The 24,731-nt window shown below is 42.1% G+C and overlaps 1 protein-coding gene and 1 long non-coding RNA gene across 13 annotated transcripts in view; one reads left to right on the forward strand and one right to left on the reverse strand.

The window, feature by feature from the left end:
• Positions 1–24,731, reverse strand: part of Prune2 (prune homolog 2 with BCH domain) — a 254,327-nt gene that overhangs the window by 10,365 nt on the left and 219,231 nt on the right. For 2 of the 11 annotated variants that reach the window (XM_040746657.1, XM_040746633.1), the window contains exons 12-19: positions 17,683–17,856; positions 15,388–15,396; positions 11,964–12,066; positions 11,273–11,404; positions 9,381–9,467; positions 4,688–4,786; positions 1,771–1,806; positions 1,197–1,235 (exon numbers count right to left, since the gene is read on the reverse strand). In XM_040746657.1, coding sequence (XP_040602591.1) covers positions 1,197–1,235; positions 1,771–1,806; positions 4,688–4,786; positions 9,381–9,467; positions 11,273–11,404; positions 11,964–12,066; positions 15,388–15,396; positions 17,683–17,856 — 679 coding nt within the window. The remainder of the gene's footprint in view (positions 1–1,196; positions 1,236–1,770; positions 1,807–4,687; positions 4,787–9,380; positions 9,468–11,272; positions 11,405–11,963; positions 12,067–15,387; positions 15,397–17,682; positions 17,857–24,731) is intronic. The other 9 variants (XM_040746667.1, XM_040746644.1, XM_040746660.1 and 6 more) reach the window with 7 other exon arrangements.
• LOC121140749 lies at positions 1,223–22,575 on the forward strand. 2 transcript variants are annotated; one of them, XR_005877658.1, is made up of 3 exons: positions 1,223–1,329; positions 20,201–20,286; positions 22,317–22,575. It is a non-coding gene; the product is annotated as an uncharacterized LOC121140749 (long non-coding RNA). The 2 variants fall into 2 exon arrangements; XR_005877656.1 differs by having other exon boundaries at positions 22,341–22,575.

Here is a 24,731-nt window from a genome sequence, read left to right on the forward strand (position 1 = left end):
TGTCCTACTGAACATTAATTAACTTGCTGTCTAACCAAACTATCTTATGCAAACAGCCTTTTATAAATTCCCTATACCACATATCTGCAATTGCACTTTTTACAGGTTCAGTTATGGAGAGCCATAATGCTCTGAAAATACCAAATGGAAAATTATGGAAAAAAATTACTCATAAGTCTGAAGTAGCTTCTGTCATAGTATGTTACCTAGTGTGAATCACAGGTGTGTTTGCATAGGAAAACAGATAGTGCAATCAGCGGTTGGAACCATATATGGTTTCAGGTATCCATGCAGTACCTTGGAACAAGGGAAGAAGCGACTGCCACAGGTGTACCACTTAGTTCTCTCCCAGTTCATGGGAACTCGTTACTGGTTCCTTCACTAAATAATTCATCAAGTAACAATATTTGACATGCGTTCATTTTATGTTTTCCCAACCGTACATCTTTGCCTTTTTCAGTATCGTGCCTCACAAGACTGAGCAATGCCCACTCCCAATCAAAATAGCTTGGAAACTATGAGTTAAGTGATAGTTCTTCAAGACTAAATCAAGCATTTGTTTATCTTTACTATTATTTTATGTGTATGGATATTTTGTTTGCATGTGTTTGTGCATTACACATATAAAGTGCCTGCAGAAGTCAAAAGAGAGTTTGGGATCCCTTACACCTGGAGTTATAGATAGTTGTGAGCCATCATGTGGGATTAGAACCCTGGTCCTCTAGAACAGCCAGTGCTCATAACGGTTGGACCATCTCTCTAGCCTTAGAGTGTTATTTATATCTTGGAAGGCCATGAAACTAACTCTACAAAAACTTCCTAATTTTTATTTCCTACTGTTTCTCCTAACATGAACTGGAGTAGTTCTGTTGCCCTGCTGTATCTAAAGGGCCATTCAGATGCAACACTCTATGTGACAATACCTGGATATGTGTTTAGTGGTGATATCTAGAATTTCAGATACATTAAAAATAAATTAAACAGTGACAAATGCTTTCCTTAAGTTAACCAAGATTGTGGGGGGAAATGGATTATAATAAAAACATCAGTGATTACACTGACAGTAGGAGAACGGGAAGTTTCAAGATGCAGCATTATTATCGGGGCAAGATGAAAAGCAGCCATGCAGCTTCTCCAGTCATTCCTGAAACGCAAGCCAACATCACACCAGCCGCAAAACCAAAACCAAGGCTTACTTAGCTGTTTCTGATGCTTCCCTCAGTTCTTCGTCCAGTCTGCACGAGCAAAAATTATCGTTGGAGAAAACAAACAAACAAACAAACAAAAAGCAAGCAGAGCGTGAGCGTCTCCCACAAAGCAGAGGCAAACGTAAGTGGTGTATATTCACCCCCCCCAAAAAAAACTGTCTCCAGATGCACTGAGACACACTCAGCTAAGCATGGTGGCATTCCTTCCTGTTGGGTGGTCCTGTCTGTTTACTTTGCAAATCTCTTCACAAAGATGATATAGATGTCACCAGGGAATGAGGAACATGCTGGCTGAATAAAGCTCAGACCATCCATATCAGAGTGCATGTTGAAGTTAACTCACAGCCTGGGCCAAGTCAGGGGTGTGTATCTGGTTTAGTAGGTTTCAGTAGCAGATCAGGTTGACCTCAACAGCTTTACACTCAGGACAAAGACTTTGAGGGGAATTCAAAGGACTGGTACAACAGACTTCCTCAGGCAGCATGTTGAGGTCACCCACAAATACAACACTGGAGTACACACACAGGGGGTCCAGCGTGAATACAGATCTTGAGATTTTTACCTCACACTTCTTTTAAAAGATTTTTCTTCATCGTACCTTACAAGATAAGAAATGGATGCCATGAGGACAGTGAGGAACATGAGGAAAATGACAGGTAAATGATTTAAACCAGTGGTTCTAAACCTTCCTTAATGCTGCAATCATTTAATACAGTGGTGACTCCAACCACAAATCATTTTGCTGTGCTTCATGGCTGCAGTTTTGCTACTGTTATGAAGTGTAATGGAAATATTGATGTGCAACCCTCAATGGGGTGGCAACCCACAGGTTGAGAACCACTGCTTTAAACAGTAAGAACACGAGAGACAAACGCTTACCTAGACAACACGATTGGCTTTGAAGAGAAAACTTACTTGTATTAGCCACAATTAACAATTTACAATTCATAAATATACTGTGAATCCTTGCTACTTGTTGGTTCCGTATCTGCAAATTTGCCTGTTTACTAGGACATCTTAAATTTTCAGAATCAATGTGCAGTACTTTTGTTCACTTGTGGACATGACAAGGTGACAAAAATTCACGTTGCCACCTCTGCACACAATCAGTAGAAGTCCAGCAGGAAAAGTCTGTGCCTTCCTAGCTATATAGTTTCTTGGGTAAATGTTAACCTCATTTTTATGCTTTTGGCTGATGATCATGCTATTTAAAACAACAGTCAAGCATGTTACCAAATATCACCTACTGTTTGTAAGAACAAGATGGACAGCATGCCTCACAGAGAATGTGTGTGTGTGTGTGTGTGTGTGTGTGTGTGTGTGTGTGTGTGTTCTAGAACATTGTTTTAGATACAAGTTGTAGTGCTGGGGCCTTGAGTGCAAGATTTGGTTTGTTTTGCTGTTTGTTTGAGAACAAGGGTCTTGCTGCGTAGCCCAGGCTGGCGTCAGATGCTGGCTCCTTGTGTTTCAGTCTTTGAGTGCTGTGATCACACACAGTTGCCATTACACCGAGCTGAGCACACAGACAGTGAGTCAACAGGATGTGCTGACTAAAGTTTTCTCAGACAGATACACACATGAGCCAAGGTTATGTACTGGTAGGGGACGAAGACATTGCAGGCAGATAGGATCTCAGGCCTGTATTTCCCCCAAGAATAACTGCTCAGTGTCCACTGTGTGTCTACAATGACTTCATTTAACACAACTGTCCCTGGCTAATGAGAACCAACTGTAGTGAATGAACATAAACTGCATTTCAGCCCATTGATGTCAGGCTCCACCCAGTTGAACTCTGGTCTTGGGAATGCTTGGGATCAAATGCTTTGGATGTTATTCAGTGCAAGAAAATAGCTATGGCTATGGCAATGTGAAAATGAAGCAATGAGGGCTAGTAAAAGAAATGGCAGAAAAGATGCCCTGAAATGTATCATAACGGCAGGAGGAAACACAGATGGGGTACAGTAGTGGCGGGGGACACACGGGGCTAGGTTCCTCCTCCAGAAAATGAATCTTTCTAAATAGAACTCTTTCTCTTGACGCAACCTTTCCAAAGTACAGCCCTTGAGAATAGAAGGAAATTTCTTGGCCATGTCCAGCTTCTCAGTAGACCCCCTCCCCAGTCAAGTGCAGTAATTCTCCAAAGCAATGCAATTATAATCATCAGCACTGTAGCTCTGAGTATAGTAATTCTCCAAAGCAATGCAATTATAATCACCAGCACTGTAGCTCTGTGCTCTCAGTCTCTTGCTCACTGCTCTCATTCAATCCTCAGCCCAACCCATGCTCTGAGAATTACTCTTCCATTTTATGGATGTGAACACTAAACTACTGGGGATTTTCATAGGCTTCCTGAAATTCATATCCACTAAGAAGACAGAATGTCGCCGGGCATTGGTGGCACATGCCTTTAATCCCAGCACTCCGGAGGCAGAGGCAGGCGGATTTCTGTAAGTTCGAGACCATCCTGGTCTACAGAGCGAGTTACAGGACAACCTCCAAAACAATACAGAGAAACCCTGTCTCGAAAAACAAAACAAAACAAAAAAGACAGAATGTCCTTGTCATCTTTTGCAAAGGTATAGAAATACAGGAGATGATTGACAAATGAAGAGAACGGGAGACAGAAACTAGTCAGGTATTCATGTGTTTTTGTCACAGCCTCAAAAAGGAGCAGTTCTGATTTTTGTCCTTGAACAGAAGCCAGAAATGTCTGTAGTTCTATCCTGGCTAAATGCAAGTATGTTTAGGGCCTATTGTCCTGGTCTGGTTTCTTATTATCTTTTCTCGTTCACACAGCAAGGAATACTGTTGTCTGGAAGCTATAGATGAGGCTGTGACAAAAACTGTCACATGAATACCTGGTGGGTGGGACAACTGGGATGACAAGACCTCCCCTCATGCCCCATCCTCAATCTAGAAAAGCCTTCTTAAACCCCTAGATAGGGCATTTGATGGTGTCCTTCCTTAGGGCCTGCTCTTTAATATACAGGTACTTTGCTGGCATCTCATCTATAAGCTCTCATATGAACCTATAATAAACTCCTTTCTAAAACTCACCTTCCCCATTGTCTGTGAAATTCATTCTATGAGTCTGTGAGACAAAGTACCCAGAAGCCACTAGCCTGGGGTGACTCTTGCTGCCTGTAAGTTTTCCAGGACCCTAGGCACTGCCCCAACAGCTACAGCTTGCCTGAGTTTCCATTGCTCCCAAGCACCCCCACTTACTATATATCAATATTAATCTTGGCTGAAAAATATGATCAAAATAAATTGCATGAAATAAAAAATTTTAAAAGTCAGTAACTAATCATTATATTGTATGAAAGAGGCCCCAGCGAAAGCTTGATTTATTAGATAATACTTAATATTTCCTTTAAAAACCAGATGCCATGTCTCATTGCTCTAGAAGCGTTTCTCACCTCCTCTTCCTCTTCCAATGTGTGTTATTTCTCACCAACACTCCAGGCCCTCAGACTTACCTGACGATGCTCTCTGGGATGTGGATACAATCCATTGGGATCAGCCCACTGAGTTCAGATAAACTACTAACATACTTAATTTTACTGCTGAATTTTGAGCTGCAAGAGGAAAAAGGAGAAGAGCCTCATATCATCAGTTGCTACACTTCCCTCACGAAGCCATTTTCTCTTTTCTACATTACTGGTTATAGGACTCTCACACATACTAAGCATACACTCTGCCACTGGCCTACACCCACATCCTGAAATCTTGCTAGGCTCAAGCTTGACCCAGCAAGCTTACTGAGCCCAAAGAATAACAACATCTCAGCCACTATTGTGAACCAAGCACTACTTTGTTACCATTTTTTAACATTTTTATTTTTTGAGAAGTTTATACATGAGCATTGCATCTCCATCACGGCTGTCTTTCCCCTCCCCACCCCAAAATGAAGATTTCTTCTTTACTGTTGTTATATACTATAGATAATATGTAGCTATATATAAAATATGTCAATTAGAAACAGTAGGAATTACCATCACTGTTTTTTTAATTGACAAAGAATTATATACGTATTTCTTTCATACACAGCAGGTACTCTGACTTACCAAGTGCTTTGTGGAATAGCTCATTTGTGCTAGATGACACATGCCACTTCACCTACTCATTTTTTTGTAGTGAAAACATTTAGAACCAACCTTCTTAGAAATTTGAAAATATGAAACTTTTTATTAATGCTAGCCATCATGTTATGTAAGGGCTTCCTTGAACTTTTTTTATTTTCTATTGGAATCGTGCACCCTTTGAGCATCTTACAACATTGGTCCCTTAAATTTACCATTCTACTTCCTACTTCTATAAGTTCCATGATTTTGGATTCTACAGACAACTCTCCCTCACCATTCATGGGTGACTGGTTCCAGGAACCATCACCAACCCCCAGATGCCTTGGATCCAATAGTGCAGTGTCAAGACCATATAAGCAGTTGTTTGACTGCATGTTTAGGGGGGAAAAGCAGTTAAAAAACCCTCAGGGAAAAATGTGTTTTCAGAGATTTTTTACATGTGTGATATTTGCTAACAGTGGTTAACCTGTACTTGCAGACCCCACTGATGCAGAGGGCAGAGAACACTCTTAAACATGGTCCCTTTGCAAAATGAGAAATGCACCATGCCTGAAACATATCTGAATAGCAAGCATACAGGATCCCTATTTCAAGTGGAAATCAATATTGGGGCAGGAGATTGGCTGTATTTTGCAGCCATGCTTATGTTTCTGGGAGAGTCAACATTTTTCCACAAATGCAATCCTATCACTAGCAAAAGTCCAGTCTTTTCGGAGGTCCCAAGACATGATTTATGACACACAGCTGCACGTGAACAGAGTAGCTCCCGGGGAAACAGAAGCATCTCTCTCCAGTGTGGGCTCTGCCCCACCCCCACACATTTGGATCCTTTTGGATGTGAGTTTTGAATAATCCTATTTAACTTTTTCTTGTTTTTTTTGTTTGTATTTTTATAAAAATTTTTTCATACAATGTGTTTTCATCATGCTTTCCCTTCCCTCAACTCCTCTCAGACCCCCCTCATCTACCTATCCATCCAACTTCATGCTCTCTCTTTCTTTCTCTCCCCTTCCTTCAATAGAAAAAAAAAACATTGGTTTTTGTTTTGTTTTGGTTTTCATTGCCCTTTGTTTACTCTGAGAATCAAGCACCTGCCACTGCTTTTGTGTTTCTTACATGATCCCCAAACAAGTAACTCAGCTTAGACCTAATTAACTGCAGAATGTGCGTGTTCCAAGTTGAATAATTTGTCTGTGTCTGGTTTGTCCTGGGGATTGCAACATATGTAAGAGACTCAGGGAGCATCTATTTTCCTGGGCTTGGCTCCAGCAGGTGACTTGGAGCAGCTCCTTCTGAGATGGACTGAATGAGGAAGGACCTCCAGTGACCCTTGGACCTTGAGCACAGCTCATCATTTAGGAAATCCCTGTGTCCATCTGTCTGCCTGCATTCATCCCTGATGTTCCTCCATTATTCTTAACTCTTTCCTCAGCTTCATCCTGATAGATCACCAACAGTGCTTAAATGCCAGCTATATGGAAAAGTTTGAATAAGAAGTATTTTTCTTCCTATTCAAAGAGTCCTTTGGTACATACTGATATCTAATTCCAGGAATTTATTTTCTTAACAGAAATGCCTGGTGTCAAACGGCTCACACATAGCTTCACAATGAGGCAGTCAAAACGGGAACCACATTCTTCAATGCAGAGTTGCTCTCTGCCCACTTAAAATGGGATAGGCTGAGGTCATTCTTGCCTGGACAGTGACCTTTCTACTTGTTCCTAAATCCTGCCCATCTCTCTCCAGGTTTTATCCTTTACATGGAGTGTGTGGTTTGAATGACAACTGTCCCCGATAGCCTTGGGCATTTGACCACGTGGTCCCCAGTTAGTAGCATTTGGAAGCGGGAGGTTTAGAGTGGTGGAGACTTGCAGGAGGAAGCGTGGTATTGGGGGCAGGTTTGAGATTCAGAGCCTCTGGTTATTTCTAGTTAGCTCTTTCTGTTTCTTGTTTGTGGTTCAAGATGTGCACTCTCAGCTTCCTGTCCTGTCACTGTGCCTGCTGCTTGCTGCCACACCTCTGTGCCGCCATCATGGACTCTCATCCCTCTAGAAATGCCAGCCAAAACAAATTCTCTTTCCTATAAGTCATCTTTGGTCATGGTGTTCTATCACAGCAACAGGAAAATAACTAAAACACGGGGTTACATTAAAAAAATGTTTTGTGTCCGTGTCCGTGTCCGTGTCCGTGTCCGTGTGTGTCCGTGTCCGTGTGTGTGTGTGTGTGTGTGTGTGTGTGTGTGTGTGTGTGTGTGTGTGTGTCTGGATGGTTCACTCTCTGGTTCTCTGGCTGTCTGTGTCTGAGAGTGTATAGTGCATGTGTGTGTGCATGTATCTGTAGAGGGTTAAAGCTGACGTCAGTGTCTTCCTCCATCTTATATTTTGAGACCGGGTCTTTCTCTATCACTGAACCTGGAGCTCACTGATCAGGTAGACTTCCTGGTCAGCACCCCTCCCCTTCCCCAGGACACTCCTGTCCCTGTCTCCTAGCACTGGAGTCACAGGCAGGAGCTGCCATACCCTGCTTTTTACTTGGGTGCTGGGGACCGAAGCTCAAGTCCTGCATGCTTCTTCCCGTGGAGATCACCTCTGCAGCTGTGTTCAGAGGCGGGAACATCTGAAAGCCCTGGAATCGAGTCGTGGCGAGAGCAGTGCTTTCCCGTCTCCCTCCTTTATATGGTGTGGTCTGTATGGTCGGCTACCCCTGAATTCTTTTGCAAATGATGAGAGCTCTTCCTAAGGTGCTTCTCCATCTACTCAGCCACAATGAAAGTATTGGGCTACAAAAAAATTCACATGTGCTTTCTGAGTTCTCTCTTACCCCATGGTCTAGAGATCTAAGGACTGAATACCCCTGGAGCTACCTTGGCAGGATACCAACAGCCCCTTTGGGAATGCAGGCAGCACCAAGGAACATGTGTGAGGTGGAGAAAGCAACTAGCCCCAACCACTGGTCTGAGTACAGGTCCCTCAGAAACTGGATGTACTTTGTTTTGCTGTTCTCTTGAAGCAATTAGAGTTGAATTTCTGTCACATACAACCGAAGAACAGGGGTCCTATTTATTCAGGTGCCCTACTCCAGGCTACTAGCTCATAATTCTTAACATTAAAAAAAAAAGACAGTTCATTAAATCCCTCACGTTTTAGTCAATGTAGAACCCTACTACTCAATTGTTAGGAGCTAGGAAAGAGAACTCCTAATAAATATCATATTTAATATTTTTTAAAAAATAGCACTTCCTCTAAAAATCTGCAAGGTACAGTAGAGAAAAATCTGTTCTCTACACACATATATTTAACTATTTTTCTAGACTATTGTAGTTTTCATGAGAAATTGGTTAATAACTTTGAGCCAGGAAAATGTTTTTTCTACCTTGATGATTATGTGAGATTTCATGTTATTTTTAAAGGTTTCTAGAAAATAGTGTTCCACTCACTTACTTCATATCCTCAAACATAATGGTATATAGCACCTAAGTAAAGTGTCGAGTAGTCACTAATAAAAACAAGGAGTCCTCACCTTTGACCCCAGTGCAACTCCCGCAAACTACTCCTCAGAATTTCACTTAGTTTTTCTGGCTGCACAGTTCTTGCCCAGAAGAAATGACACACTTAAGGCCTGTATTTTGCTGGTCCTAGCCTTTATTGTCTCATGTCACCCAAACGTTTTATTTCTTATGAAATAACCTATCTCCACACAAGTATTGGCCAATCCTCTTTCTATGTGGCATGAGACTCTCACCACTTCAAATTACAGGAAGCAATTTGGAGGTCAGGTTTTGCAATGGTTGTGGAAAATACTTATCTGAAGTAATAATCACTTTTTTTGAAAAAAAAAAAAGAAAATTTCTATGGAACTCAATGGCCTGTACCTTGTCATGCTCCTGCCTTAGCCTACTGAGCACTGAGATTACAGGTGTGCCATCACATCTGGCCCTTTAAATGAGAACTCTGGATGCATAGTCCAAAGTATCTTTCCAGGAAGGTAGGAGTAAATTAAGTTTTCCTGGATTCTTTTAGCTTACAGGAAAATTCACACACTCTGAAAATGTCATCATACAGTCATCTTGTGACCATCACAGTTATACCTTATAAAAGGCCGTGTCACCGCAAGGATCGTTCTGATGAACCAAGATGGGTGGACAATGATGAATGACTTCAAATTCTTGCGCAACCTATTTTGAAAACGGAAACAGTTCTGTATTATTTTAAACTTACTTTCCACTGAAAACAGAAAATAGATCCCCAAATAAGAATACATGATGTTTCCGGGAGGGATTCTAGGAAAGTTACAAGGTTGATGTATAGAATGTTTAGTATTATTTTAAAAGTACCTTTGTTTTCTCTCTCTCACTCTCCCCCACCGGGTGTGTGTGTGTGTTCACATGAGTATGTGTGTAAGTGTGTATGCACTCCTGTAGAGAACACCCATTTCAGGTCTCATTCTCCAGGAACCATCCAGTAGGACAGTCTCTCACTGAGATGCCAGCATAGCTGATCAGACTCTGCTGGCTGGCCAGTGAGCTCCAGGAATCTGCTTGTCGTCTCTGCCTCCCAAGAGCTAAGCATGCACCATCACACCTATGGGAACTGAACTCAGGTCATTGTGCTTGCCTGGCAAGCATTTCATGTACTATCTCCTCAGTTTCCTGAAATAAGTTTTGAGACATAATTTGGCACTTAAATCTCATTTTCCCACAGGCACAAATATAAAAGAGAAGGGTGATACTTTTACAGTATATGAATTTAGAATAATTGGCATATTTTTGCTTAATGATGCTTTTCAATTTTGTTAGCCTTATCTTTTTAACTTGAAAAGAATATGCTTTCAGTAACCATTTAGACTATTAATTATTTGTTTATTGTTTTTGTTTTTGAGACAGGGTCTCGTGTAGCTTAGACTGGCCTCAAACTCACTGTGTAGCTAAGAATTACTTCTAACTTTTGATCCTCCTGCCTCTACCCCCCTGAATGAAGGGATTATAGGTATACAGGTAATGGAATGTAGAGCCTCATGTGAGTTAGGTGGGCATGATTCCAGCTAAGCTACATTGTTTATCCCTTGATAATTTATTTGGTCTGACTAAGCCTTATTTTGTTCTTATACATAAAGAAAATTTACCATTTTAATAATTCTTGGTTTTCAGGTACATTCTTCAGTATTAACAATGCTACTTCTATTATTGTTAGATCATAAAACAAATTTTAGTTAAATTTAACAAGGCACTAATCGTGGCGTTATGAAAGAATCCTCATCTAAGGGAATGCAATACATACTAGACACCATAAATTAGTAGTTTTATTTCATTTTCATATATATGGCAATAGAGTTTGTTCTAGCAGAGAGGTAAGTGTTTTGATGAAGGTCACACAAAGGCAGTGCTGGGCTAGCAGACACCTTGAACTGACACAAATGCTGAAATATTACAATGGCTTCCTAAACCATCATTACCTTAGTGTGGTGGTTCTCAACCTTCCTAATGCTGCAACCCTTTAATTTAGTTCCTCATACTGTGATGACCCCAACAATAATTACTTTTTCCTACTTCATAACTGTATTTTTATAGAGGAGCAGTGTCTCAGTCCCTAGGACCATGGGATATGCGTTTTCTGATGGTTGCAACCCACAGGAGGAGAACTGCTACCCTAATACATAAAACAGTAACCAGGTCACATGACATCATGAAAGACTCACGGGTACCTCGGTTTGTTCATCTGAGTTGTACCTATACAACTGCAGTCTAGAGTGAACCAAATCTGCCAGGTTCAGGGTTACAGTTAATAAAATCTAGGGAGGGTTTGCTTTGCTTAGCTTTACGCATCATGTGGTCTTTTTCATTAATATTTTCACAGCTTACCACTTCATGGATCAGTACCCTGCTACCTCCACGATATGACTGTATTATATAGGCTAGAAGAATATTAGATATGAGAGTTAGTGAGGAGTCAAGACAGTGATTAAATGGTGGCACCCACATACCGTCTGTCAATCATCTGGTAGCATTTCTTCATCCAGCCTAGTCCTGGCATCTTCCGCCTGGGAGTTGCACCGTTCAAGTACACAATCATGTAATCCTCAGCTACCATCAGCTCTAAGGTACTTATTACATATCTGATCACAGGGAGGCAGAGAGAGAGTTTCAGTTCCCACATGAAAGCTTTCATTCTATTTACACCCAAACTAAGTGACATTCAAATTATAGAGTGAATGAGATTGAAGAATAGTGGTGCATATTATCTCTTTTTTCTTGAGAACAATGTGTCAGCATTGCCCTTTTATTTGTGTATGTGAAACCACCCTAGAAAAATATGTGGGTTTAAAAGGTGACACAAAAAATGTCTGCAATATTATCAAATATTAAGGACAACTCAGATTAAAGGAGGGCAAAAGTCAGTGAGGGCATTTTCCACCACTAAGAACATGTTATCAGAAACAAAAACAACCCTTTGCCTAAAGGAAATGTTAGAAAAGTCTTAACTATAAGCCAAACACAGCTCATTTTCTTTTCCCATCATTCTACAGAGTTCCCTAGAACAAGGCTCCTTGACAGAAATAGTACTGGCTTCTTATCGGAGGTTTAAGATCGGCTATGTCATATACCCGTGCAGTTAGTTAAAGACCCCTTATCAGCCATCATGTGCCCACAGATGTCAACCCAATCACCACTCACAGGAAAAGGTTTTCCATGACATAGTGGTAATCCGCCCGGCTGCTATCTGGCAGAAAGCAGGCAGCAAACACAATGATGGCATTCAGACCGTCCCCATAGTATCCTAGGGACAAATAAAAAGATATGTGTAACTGAATGAAATTCCTTAACAAGGTCATATTGCTCCTAGAAAGATAAATCTGATGTCTTGTTTGATGGTGTGTGTGTGCTTGCGTGCTGTGAGATATATCATGAAATGAGTAACAATACTGAGGAATGTTCTACACACACACACACACACACACACACAAACACACTGATTTACAAAACAATACTGATTTACAAAACAAGCTAATCTATACAAAATTTCATTCAGGTGGCTGAGAAAGAGATTCTGTTAGACCATCATTGGTTCTTTTAGTTTCAGATCTAGTTAACTGTGACAATTTAGTCAGTGAATTGCAATTCCATACGCTCCAATATCCAGGGGAGAGACATGCCAAATACCTTTATTTTGATTTCCAGGCCTAGTCATTTGACTGTAGTGATCCTGGATTCTCTGGATACAACAGGAAGTGCAGGAACACATGGTAATTCTGCCCAGGCCCAGAATAACAGCACAGAATTCACAACCTCACATCTTAGAGAAAGCAGTGCACTAAAAATAGGGCTGACCTAAATTCTTTTGAACCTTATGAAGACATGTGCATTTGGGAAAACTTGAGAATCATTTCTGGATGAGACAGGTGGGACGTAGAAGTGCTATTTGCAGGTGGAGTTGAAAAAAATAGGATCTGTGAAATGCAAGTCAAGGCACCATTCAAACTCTGAAAGTCGGGGAATATAAAGATACATCTCGGGACGTCACTCCCATCTTTTGAAATAACTGACATAATTTTAGCATTGCCCCATCTTTTCCCCCACAAGCATTCTGTTTCCTCAGAGCTCATCTCTGAAATTGATGGCAGGTGCTACTCAACTACCCAAGGGTAAGTGTGTGGAATAAAATATGTCTCTGATACTTAAAAAGGAAGATAGTGCCCTGGATTGCCATTGGGGAAGTGCTGGGGATTGAACTCAGGACCTCACATGTACTAAACTCACACTCTAGCACTGGGGGACCCTCAGCCCTGGTCAATTTTAAATATGTCCATTCGAGCCTAGAGTCTTAAGCACGCTACTAACCATTCCACCACTGAGCTGCCTCTCCAGCCCTTAATCATTTTTAGGCAAGGGTTTGCTAATCTGCCAAGCTCACCTTGAACTCACTTTGTAACTTAGGTGGGCCTTTAAACTTGCAATCCTCATGTCTCCGCTTCTAAAGTAGCTGGAGTATATAGGCACATGCCACTAGACCTTACTTACATTTGTTTTTCTTATTTATGAATTTATATATTTATTTAGTGTTTAGTATATGATGCATGTACACACATGTTCCCTGGTACACCTATGGAGGTCAGAGGACAAATCATGGGAGTCAGCTCTTTCCTTCAACTATAGGAGTTCTAGGCATGGAACACATATCAGCAGGCAGCTGAGACATCTCACCAGCCCATTAAATATCCCTAATCTACATGCTTGTAGTTTACATTATATTGTCCCAAATTTACAGTTATTATGTAGAGAGGCCCTTGGAGCTTTGAGCAGAGCAGGAAAAGAGTGCTCCTAAACCTGATCTTGTTCTCCCAGAACTCGGTGTTTTCCTTTCAGAGCTATGACTGTGGCTCTGGCAGTGACATAGCAGGAAAATGTTGGCAGTAGATTTGGATGGCTCCCTCTTGAGGAGCACTTTAATAAGATTTCCCCTCCAAGGACATCAATTATGACTCTCACCAACAAAGCAGAGAGAAAGGAACTACAAATACATCCAGTTGTGGCCTTGTGGGTGGATAGGGTGTTTATGCCACATGTCTTATACGATGCAACGTAAGTTAACGTTACATCTGGTGCAGATATTTGTGACCCAGCATGCCCTCGGCCTCCTTCTGGACTTCCTGCTTCAGTCCCATCATCCCTACTATGTAGTCATCTACCAGCTTCTTTTTAGAATGTTAACATGGAGGAAATCACATTTCATGTGAGAAGTTCTTGGTTCTGAGGACTCACAAGTAAATGGAAATCCACAAGAGATGTAGAAGCGAGCCAACATGAAGACATGCAATTCAGACAGCACAGGACAACATACGTGTCCAACACAAGAGAGTCAATGCCACAGTCCTGGTGGGAAAAAGCAGCATGAACACATCTTTATAAATGTAGTTGTTGGCTGTGGTGTCAAAACCATTGAGATCAGGACTCTTCAGTTGTGTTTTCTGCTTGTGGAGAAGCGAAACCCTAGGTAATGTTAGCGTGTTCAGAATGCGGTGGCATTACAATCTCTGCATCATCGAACAGAGGCATCCACAGGGACCGCTATCTATGTGAGGGGTTAGCTTTGTTCAAAAGATGCTGACATTTACAAAGGAAAGCGGCCCCCAGCACTTTGGGTAGAGGAGCCACAAGAAGAGATGGGGCAAAATGAAAGGGAAGAAAATAAGAGAACAGGAGGTGGCACAAGAAAGGCACTAGAAGAAAAGGATTCCCACATGGAAGTGTGTCCCCCAGATTGTGAACTCTGTAGTGAGGCATTGGATTTACTTAGAAAAACAGCTCACTGGTAAGTGAGCAGCTAGGTCATAGCAAGGTCCTATCTCAAAAACAAAACAAAACAACAAAATTTACTGGGCAAAAACAGTAACTAGAGTGAGAAATTTTGCTTTTTAGTCTTCTCTACAGATGCTTTTTGGGGGACCAACTAACCTCTCAATTTCTACCCCAAATCATGCCACTTTTCAGGTAAAGTTGGAAATAGTGTAATTCCTATGAAACTTGCTTTGTCTCTGTCTGTACTGGGGATTGCAGTTAAATCCCGGTGCAGGCTATGGCAGTACTACTGTTGAGCCACATCTATAGTCTTAATTTTACATTTCATTTTGAGTCAGGGTCTCAATAAGTTGCTCAGGTTGGCCAGGAATTGCTGTATAGCCTAAGAAAGCCCTAAATTTAGAAACTCCCTGTCTCAGACTCCCAAGTAGCTGGAATTGCAAGCCTGGCTTGGAGTTTGATTTGTTTACATATTTAATTAGTCAGACTCTGTTCTCATTGAACAAGAAGTGGACATAGGTGCATGTTCTGCATCGGGGTGGTGAGGGGAGGTGGTATCAGCAATTCCACCATGGATCTTCCTGAGGCCCTACGGATCAGTGATGGCAGACCTTACCTGAGGTGACACAAGAGGCATGAAAGAGATGTGACACAAGTTTGCTGGCCAGCAAATGGAATGGAGAGAGAAGGAAAGATGTCACAGGTGCAACAGAACACGCGCACACACACACACACCAGCCAGCAACTCTTCTGCTCATTCTTTCCAGGCTCTTTTGTCCAGCAACACTGCAGAGAAGGTTACCTGAGTCTCCTAGAGTGAAATAAGAGAAGTAAAAAGAGAACAAGACAGGAAACTCCTTGTTAGTATCCTTTGGTATGATTGCTCTTGGTTATTCAGCGAGCTTGTTTTCAGCTCTAAGTTTTAAAAAATGTCAGTTCTGGCTTCCACATGACACTGGCTATGTAAAATCACCCATCCTGCTTTTTGCCTTTTTTGTTTTTTGAGGATATCACTCATGTGGCCATAGGATGTGAACACTGATATCATCACACTTGGCCTCTTTCAGCTGATAGAATAACTAAGGCCAGAGAAGGTAAGGGGATGTACCAAGGTCAGAGAGTCTGAACTCAGCTTCTAAACTGTGCACAGGGTGTCTATGCTGAGGCCACCAAATCTGAGGAGTGGATTACAAACACAGCAGTGACCACTGGGCAGCATCTGACAGTAGGTCATTTTCTTCAAACTTTTGATTGCTCCCACCTTGCAGTTTCATGCACTGAACATTGCCCTACCAGAAGTTTCTCTGGGGCTGATAGGAAACCCCTTCAGAGCAATATGGAGCACAGAAGCAAGACTCTCTGTTCAGTCTGTTTTGATATGCTCACCAGAAGCCAATAGTTAGCAGCTAAGATGCTTGGTCATCAGAGACTGGGAGAGTGATGTGAGTTTCCAACACGGAAGACTAAACTTTGTCAAATTCAGAAGTAACATCTGAGCAATTTTTACCTAGAGCACAAAGCTGTCCAGCGTGTAGGAGGTGGCGGCTTCTCAGTAGTGGGCGGAGGGTACAGCCAGAGGCATATTCATGCGGCTGAAGGAGACTGAGGCAGAGCCAGGGAAAGGAGAGGTGGCCTTCTCTTCAAAAGCAAACTGACAGTCACTCAGACAAAAACCAAATGCACGCCACATAATGTGTGGAGAGGAGCAAGTGCCAAGGGGAGGAGGTGGCAGGGAGGGAGCTCAGCAAACCAGGTTCCTATGAGGTCACACATGGACTTTAAAGAGACCATGGCAGGCAGAGATAGTCCTGCCCACCAGTGTACTCCTGGTGACAGCTTGGCCTGATTCCAGTGACTTGGACATTAGGCTACCCAACCCATTTGATTTGACTGAACTTGAAAAAACAAAGGCTAAATTACTAAGGTATCAAGAGGTAGTTTGGCCTTTATGGTAACAGTAGAACTGTGGGCCTGTTGTCTCATGACATGGGCCTCTGAGGCCAAGAGCTAAGGGCAAACATGTGCAGACATCATCCCCATGTGACTTTGATTTACCCCGGCAGACTTATCTATTTTCCCTGTGCATTTTAGAGAACACACAGGTCACTTTTATAGTCAATCTTTGTGAGGTTTGTTTGTTTATTTTTTACTACCCCAAAGCAAACAAACCAAAAATACCAGAGAGCCACCGTAAAGCAAGAATAGGGGCTCAAGTTCAGCTTGTCGTCCTAGCAAGAGGCTGGCTTTAGTCCTCTCTCAATCTCCACAAGCTTTGCTCAGCTTCCTTCCAAAGGGCTAAGGAAGAGATTCCTCCCACAGGGTCCTCCTGCTGCCCACAGCAGCTATCACAGGGTCACACTGCCATTCCAGACTACACAGCAGGGCAAGAATAATGAAGGTCAGGTCAAAGGCTCCCAAGGTTATCCTTTTTCTCTGTCAATCAGTTTCCTTGTGTGGCCTGGTGTTCATGGGTCTATTGGGGAGGGATGGTTGGCTAAGACATTTGTGTGCATATTAGAAAGCAAATGCTATTGATTTGATGCTGGATCGAGAAGGGCTGGGGATACAGTTCAGTGGCAAAGCCTTTGCATAGCATATTCAAGGCCCTAGCTTCAACCCCCAGCACTGAGAAACAAAACAAACTCTTAATGAACTTCCAGAACTTATTTCCTAGTTCTCATTAAGGCAGAGGCACTGACAGCAATGGTTGCCTTGCGAGATTGGGCCTTGGTGGAGAGATGCCTCAGGACTGCAGGAAAGGGATGCATGCAGCAGACACATCAAACAGCCAATGATGTTTTCTGAAGTCAACAACATGCAACACAATGCCTGTGTTCATCTGACTTTTTTCTGAGTCTCCAATTTAATCAAAGCCACATGCATTCCTGGAACCCCCAGGTAAACACACTTTTCCCTCTCCTGAGTCCCTTGCTGGAATAGAGGTTTTTACTGTGGTTAACTTTTGTCTGTCCCATCTTTAATGTGGTTCATAGGAGAATAAATTTTTTGGTAGAATAAATAGCTATTGGGCTGAGTCTAAGAAGTGTGCTGGAGCCTCTGAAGGGGATTGGAAGCCCCTCCAAGGCTGAGGTCTTACCTCCATGAGAAATGACTCTCCTGTAGGGTTCGATGACCTTCATGTCAATCCGTTGTTCCTGCTCTCCAATCACCACTGTCCTCCATAGTCGGTTGTCTTCTCGCTCCTCTTCAGCTGTATACTCTGGAATAGACTCTGACTCTTGACCAGAGCTCTTGTTGGCAGTGGGATCTTCTGGAAGGGAGGCACAGAGCTGGACTGAAGCAGCAAGACTTCCCCAGGAAAAGCAGTTTAGAGACTGGATTGGAAGCCACCACCTTATAGAGCTACCCACTGGAGCTGCACACTAGGAATTCCTTAGAGGCAAACAGGAGCCTGACCATACAACACCTAGCTTATAGACAGATGGAGGAACTAAATCCTTTCCTAAGGTCATGCTGAAGTAGGAACAGTCGAGGTTAGAGTTCTGGTACTTACTCATCTTTGGTTATGCAGGTTAAACACTTTCTGGTGGGGTGATATCAGGTTCAGTTACCCTTAGCTTTCTGAGGCCATCTCCCCTGGTTTCTTGGAGTGTCTGAGTGCCTTTACTTGATGACACTACTGCTTAGACCTTGGCTGTGAGACTCTTAGAACAGGGATGAAGCCCATTGTCCCATTGTGAAGCTAGGGTGTATGCTTATACAGAAGGCTGCAAATACTTCCCAAATATTGTTCCAGAATATACCACAGTAAAGATTATATAGTGAACGGGAAACAAACAAGTTTGTAAACTGGAAATTTCCTGACAACTTTTCAACTTTTGGGTTCACAAAGCAACAACAAATACTCCACTGAGTATTCTTTGGTCAAAGCTTAGTCTTATGCATTCAAAATAATAAACATGATATTCACTAGAAGGCTAAGCTGCAACTGTTAACCATTTTTACTAGAAGTACGAGTCAAGTTTGACAAAGGATGGAGGTGTAAGGGAGGATGGAGGTGTAAGTTTAACAATTTTAAATACTCCAAAGGGAAAGATTATTTATTACCTTTCCTACAACTCTGAGGCATGGCTGTTCTTACTTTTTACACTGTGGGAAAAGACCATTTAGATGACATTGCTCTTTGCCTCAGGCCCTCTTGTGTCACAGAAATAGGAATAGCAATGCTGTGTCTCCCAGCCGCTGGCACTAACATAGCAGTAGGTGTTAAAATGGACATTATACCAATGTGGAAATTGGTAACAAAGCTAGCAACTGTGGTGATATCTTGCTTAAGCTCAGTCAGTAGAGCATGAGACCTTCAATCTCAGGGTAGTGGGTTTGTGTCCGACGTTGGTCGCCAAAATGTATAAGAGTTCTTAATTGGTCTACATGATAAAAACCCAGAGTCTGATATAGAAGAAAATGCTGAAAATCAGAGAGAAGGAGCAGCAAACCACTGCCACACCTTACTTCCCAAACATCTAAGCAGACAAGAGAGTGAGTTCCTGTTTCTCCCTGCTTATAACCTGATTCCACTCAGCTGTCTCACATCCTAGACATCCAAACCTCTATGGTTAGTCAGTGGCAAGCTCCATTCTGTGACCTTCAGACAGGCTTTATTTGTACAAGCAAGATATCACCACAAGCAACAAATACAGTTGACACCCACCCCTCTGTTGTGAACTTTCCTAAGCTACTGATATGCCTTGAGTGTGAATTCCTTGGGTTAGGGAACTTCATCTGAATCACCCTTAGTACTTACTCACTTCTACTGACACATCTCACAGCTAGCGTAGAAATATACTCAGAATATGCAAACTGGGAAGGTTAGTGGGTAAATGCCAAAGAGTTTGAGCAAGCTTTTAGGACTAGAGATAGACTCTAAGGACCCACAACACAGTGTTGCATCCTGGAGGATTCAGCAGTCACAAACGCCCACAAGTACTAATTACTCCGGACTCACTATCGGAAACTGAAGCTCAGCTGGGAAGCCAGACTAGCTTTCCTTGCCAACACAAACAGCCACACCACCCACAGAGCCTGGCTCATTCTGGTTCCACTATGGTCCCAGCATCACTCAGCAGCTTGTTAAGGATGGAAGGAAGCAACCATAACTTCTAATCAAGCATCATGTCACCTGGTGTAGACCCACTTGTTTGTCTGGTATTCTTTCCCACTTCTTCCTTTCTACTTGGATTGGGAAACTAGCTACTAATTCTACTCTCTCAAGTTCCATATTTCTCATCCTGTCCCTGGTACCTAAGAACTCTGGGCTCAGACGTGGTATGTCTTTTGATGTTCGTGTCATTGACATCAGTAAACTAACCACCCATGAAACCCTCTGTGAACTTACCATGTATCTAAACTTCAGTGAACTCACCAAACCTTCTACAGTATGTTTGATACTCTAGCCTGCTCTAGTTTGTTCTCTGTGGGATGACAGTGTGGTATATATGATACATATAGACTCAAACCTGCATCTACTCACAAATTATCTAAAACTGGATCATTCACCTAATGTAAAATACCCAAACCATAGACAACATAAGATAAAATCTAATTGACCTTTGGCATAGAGATGGAATTTATGTATGTATTTGTTTGTTTATTAGGGTTTGCCATGCTTTCTGGGCTGGTATAGAACTTATGAGCACAGGCATGCTTCCTACCTCAATCTCCTGAGTAGCTGGATCTGAAGGTATGTGTCACTAGGCCTGGGTCTACAACTGATGACTTTTTAGATATTAATACTAAATTCATGGAGTAAGTAATTGACAAACCAGACTGTGTTAAAGTTGAAAGCACAGCACTGAGAGAATAAGAAGGTAGCTACAGACTAGGAGAATGTATTATAGAGTACAAATCTGGTAAACTATTATTATTCAAAATATACAAAATGCCTAAGACTTAACAATAAGAAAATGAACTATTTGATTAGCAAATGAGCAGTACAATGGTGTTAGGGCTGTACCTCAGTAGTAGAGTGTTTTCCTACTATGACCAAGACCCTGTGTTCAGTGCTTATTAACACAACATGCACATATGAGTGTATGTGCATGCACACACGCACACATGTGCGTGCGCACACACACACACACACACAGAACTGAGCAGATATCACCTCATCAGTGGATATGCAGATACCAAGGAGGCATAAGAAAAGATGTATGACATCTATCATTTTAAGATAATACAATAGTGAACTGTTGCTACAGATACTACTACTAAACAGGTCAAAATCCAAAACACTGACAATCACCAAACTACTGAGAATGTGGTGCATTAGGGATTCTCATGTGTTGATGATGGAGATGGAAATGTTCCAGTAATTATGGACGACAGTTTGGAAATTTCTTATAAATAAGTTCCTATCATGCAGTCCAACTCCTTTGTAATTAGCCAACAGAAAGGGTATTTCCAGATAAAAATCTTCACATGTATGTTTACAGTAGCTTCATTCGTACTTGCCAAAACTTTGAAGCAACCAAGATGTCTGTCAATAGGTGACTGGAAAAAGTGTCACATCCATACACTGGAATATCATTAAGTGCTGAAAAGAAACGAATCCTCAAGATGTGAAGGAATCATAAATGTCTAAATGCAGAAGACCACTCGAAAGTCTACTTACTGTGTGATCCTAACTATCTGGCATTCTGTAAAGGGCAAAGCTGGGGAGACAATAAGAGGATCAGTAGCAGCCAGGGGTTAGAGGGTTTTGTGTAGCAGTTTTCTGCAACAGGAAACCCACAGTCTGAGGAAAGCTAATTCAGACACAATGTTCTGAGGGAAGCGAGGCACTCCAGCCAGCAGGAAGCTCCTTAACTTAGGCGATAAAGGATCCAAAGGCTTCAGGAAGTCCCTGAACCTGACTAGATATACAAGACCCTTCCTTCTCTGAGCATGCAGAAGCTGTAAGCATCGCTGAAAGACAGAAAAGCTAGGCTGCCTAGAAGACACTGAGACCAAGGCAGCTACCTGAAAAGACATACTCTACCCATTGAGCAGTCTGCAGGCTACGCAGTGTGCTAAGTAGACTTTGGTGATGTACTATGGGTTGAGTTATTTCTGCTCCTATAAGTAACTTCTCAACTATACTGCTGTTAGTCACCCAATAAAATTCATTCATTTACCAAGTTGGACTTAGATGACATCCTTATTCTGCTCTCTTGTTGGTTCCCTATATGGGGTGGGTAGACATTTGCTTATGTCTCCCCAGGAATTGTGTCACACAGCACAAGTGAAGGAAGGATAAATTACAGGCCACTTTCTACTTGCCTAAACCCACAGAATGTTCAGCACCAGGAGTGAGTGCTAATGTAAACTTTGTACTCTGAGTGAGAATGCTGTGTTGTCCATGAAGGTTGTCAGTTGCTACAGATACAAGATGTTTATTAGTTGAAAAAGAAGTAACAAATAAAACTATAAGCCACAAAGGAATTCTTAAAATAGAGGAGACAATGTCACCCACTTCTCCACTGTCTGTCTCTCTTTGTCTCTGTCTCTCTGTCTCTCTCTCACACACACACACACACTTTAAAAATGAGCATAATGATTCTTCTGACAATTGAGCCTGCTCAATACACAGGGGTCTCCTCATCCCAGGAATTATAACCCTACTAAGTTTAGAGCTAGTCCTCAAGGATATTACTTTGGTAAAGTCTCTTAGCTTATTGATTCCATGAAGAAATAGTTAATTTTACTCTATTTTGTTCTTCTTTTCTTTTAAAGAATTGCCTTTGGTTCCTTACATAGGAGTATTACATCATTTGAACCCACATGGCTGAGGGGTAATGCCACCCCTGGCCAGGCGGTCCTGGACTTTATAAGAGAGGACACCGGACAAGTCAGGAGGAGCAAGTCAGTAAGCAGCTCCACCATGGCCTTCCCTTTATTTCCCCAAACCCCTGGGTTTCTTCCTTGAGTCCTGCCTTGGCTTCCTACAATGAAGAACAGCGAGATGTAAGATGAAATAAACCTTTTTCTCCAAGTTGCATTTGGCCATGGTCTTTATCATCACAAGAGAAAGCAAACAAAGAAAGATCCCTTCTATCTTAAAAACATGTATGTGCAGACACACACACAGAGGCATATACACACATGCACAAGCACACACACACTTATGCATGGCTCATACATACATACAGGCTTGCACAGGCACACACGCTCCCTTACACACAGAGAGGCAGGCACACACACATGCACAGACACCCCCCCCACACACACACACATACAAGAGGCACACTTTCCTACTCTTTCTTGTCCAAAAGTGCACGATTATTCACTTGGTACAAAAGTTCAGGATCAGATTGATTTTGAGGCATCAGTCCTAATGCTTCAGACTTTGGGAGCTATTACATTGCTGTGGTTCCATCTACTTCCCTTCTCATTGACATAAACTGGAAGAGAAAAAAAGGATCATTTAAAAATCTGGAGGGCTGGGGATGTGATTCAGAGGCAGAGTGATTGCCCAGCATGGGGATGGCAGGGGAAAACCAGGGGAGAGGGAGGGAAACAGAAGAAGAAGCAAAGGAGGGAGAGGGAGGGAAAAAGTCTTTAGAACAATTTAAGGACTTGTGGGACGTCAGTAACACAAGCAGGTGAGCAGTAAAAATGCTCTCTTCAGTCTGTTGAGTGAGCAATATCTTCCTCCTCTTAACTAAAGCCCTGTCTTTGTTTCCCAGCTATGGCAGATGTGTTCAGGGCTTATTTAACTCTCCTCAGGCCCTCCCAATCAGTCATCATCATCATCCTCTCCTCTTCACTAAGAAGTTTTTCCTCACTGATGATCCCTTCCCCTAGCAGCTGCTGAAGACATTTAGACCATCACTCGTGAGGAATAAGTCAACCTGAACTTCCCTCCTGGCTTTCCGAGATGATTGAACACATATGCTTTTGATTGTTCTTGCTATACAGACCACAGTGGGGTCAGCGTGACCTTCCTATAGGAGCACACAACTGTGAAAGCTGGCTGACTTTCTACATCACGACACCGCCTGCATGACAGGAACGCTCTCGGAAGACAAGATACCTGACGTTTTCTGGTTTTAGGAAAGACATCCAGCACACAGCTTAAGAGGTTAAAATCCCCATGGTGATAAACAACAAACAGGAAGTAAACTTGGGTATAAAATCTCCGTGTAGGGGCTAGACAGATGGTTGGGTAGTTAAGAGCACATACTGGCCGGGTGGTGGTGGCGTACACCTTTAATCCCAGCACTCGGGAGGCAGAGGCAGGCGGATCTCTGTGAGTTCGAGGCCAGGCTGGACCGACAGCCTCCAAAATAATACAGAGAAACCCTGTCTCGTAAAACCAAAAAAGAAAAGCACATACTGCTCTTAAAGGGAAGGCCCGGGTTCAGTGTTCAGGACCCTTGTCACTAGGCTCACAAGCACCTGCAACTCCAGTTCCAGGGAATCTGCCTGCCTCTTTTGGACTTCATTGGCACCTCTGCTCAAATGTGTATATAGTCACATGTATACACAGCAAGAAAGACAGATGACTTAAAATAAATAAGTAAATAAATACAAATTTAAAATACATTTTCAAAACAACCATAGTATGCAAGAATGCAAAGAAAAAATATCTTTACAGACATATGAACTTAACATGTCATCACTTGCATGCCGAGTGTATAAATAAGCCCTTGTTTCATAAAGCTGACTTCCTGTTGGTTCTGGAAATTAAGAGGATCACCAATAGGGATGGTAAAAGGTGTGACTGCCTGACTTAGAGAATGTTAGAATGCCTGTCATAGGGGTCAGTGTTAGAAAAGCTGCTAGGTGGGGTCACTAAACATCATTTGGGGACCCTGGCAGTCCTAAAGCACAGACACATTGCCTCTCTGTCCTTATCAGAAGCACACAGGTCAATTCTTTACCATCTTTCCATGCCCATGATAAAGAGCCTTTATCATGCCTGAGCTCTGAATTGTGAGAAAAATTATGTCATGGTTGGGAAAATAGAATGATGTCATCATCATTTCCTTCTTGACCTATGAGTATTTTGTTTCTATAGTTAGTATCAAGAAGCAACACAAGTAAAATCAAGATTACCTTTCATATGAACGACTAACCCCCAAGCATTTCACTATCTGTGTAATTCTGATTTCGTTGGCACAAAAATCAAGCCTTAATTATATTTCT

Source organism: Mesocricetus auratus, unplaced genomic scaffold (genome assembly GCF_017639785.1).
Source record: "Mesocricetus auratus isolate SY011 unplaced genomic scaffold, BCM_Maur_2.0 Super-Scaffold_4256, whole genome shotgun sequence".
Taxonomy (NCBI): Eukaryota; Metazoa; Chordata; class Mammalia; order Rodentia; family Cricetidae; genus Mesocricetus; species Mesocricetus auratus.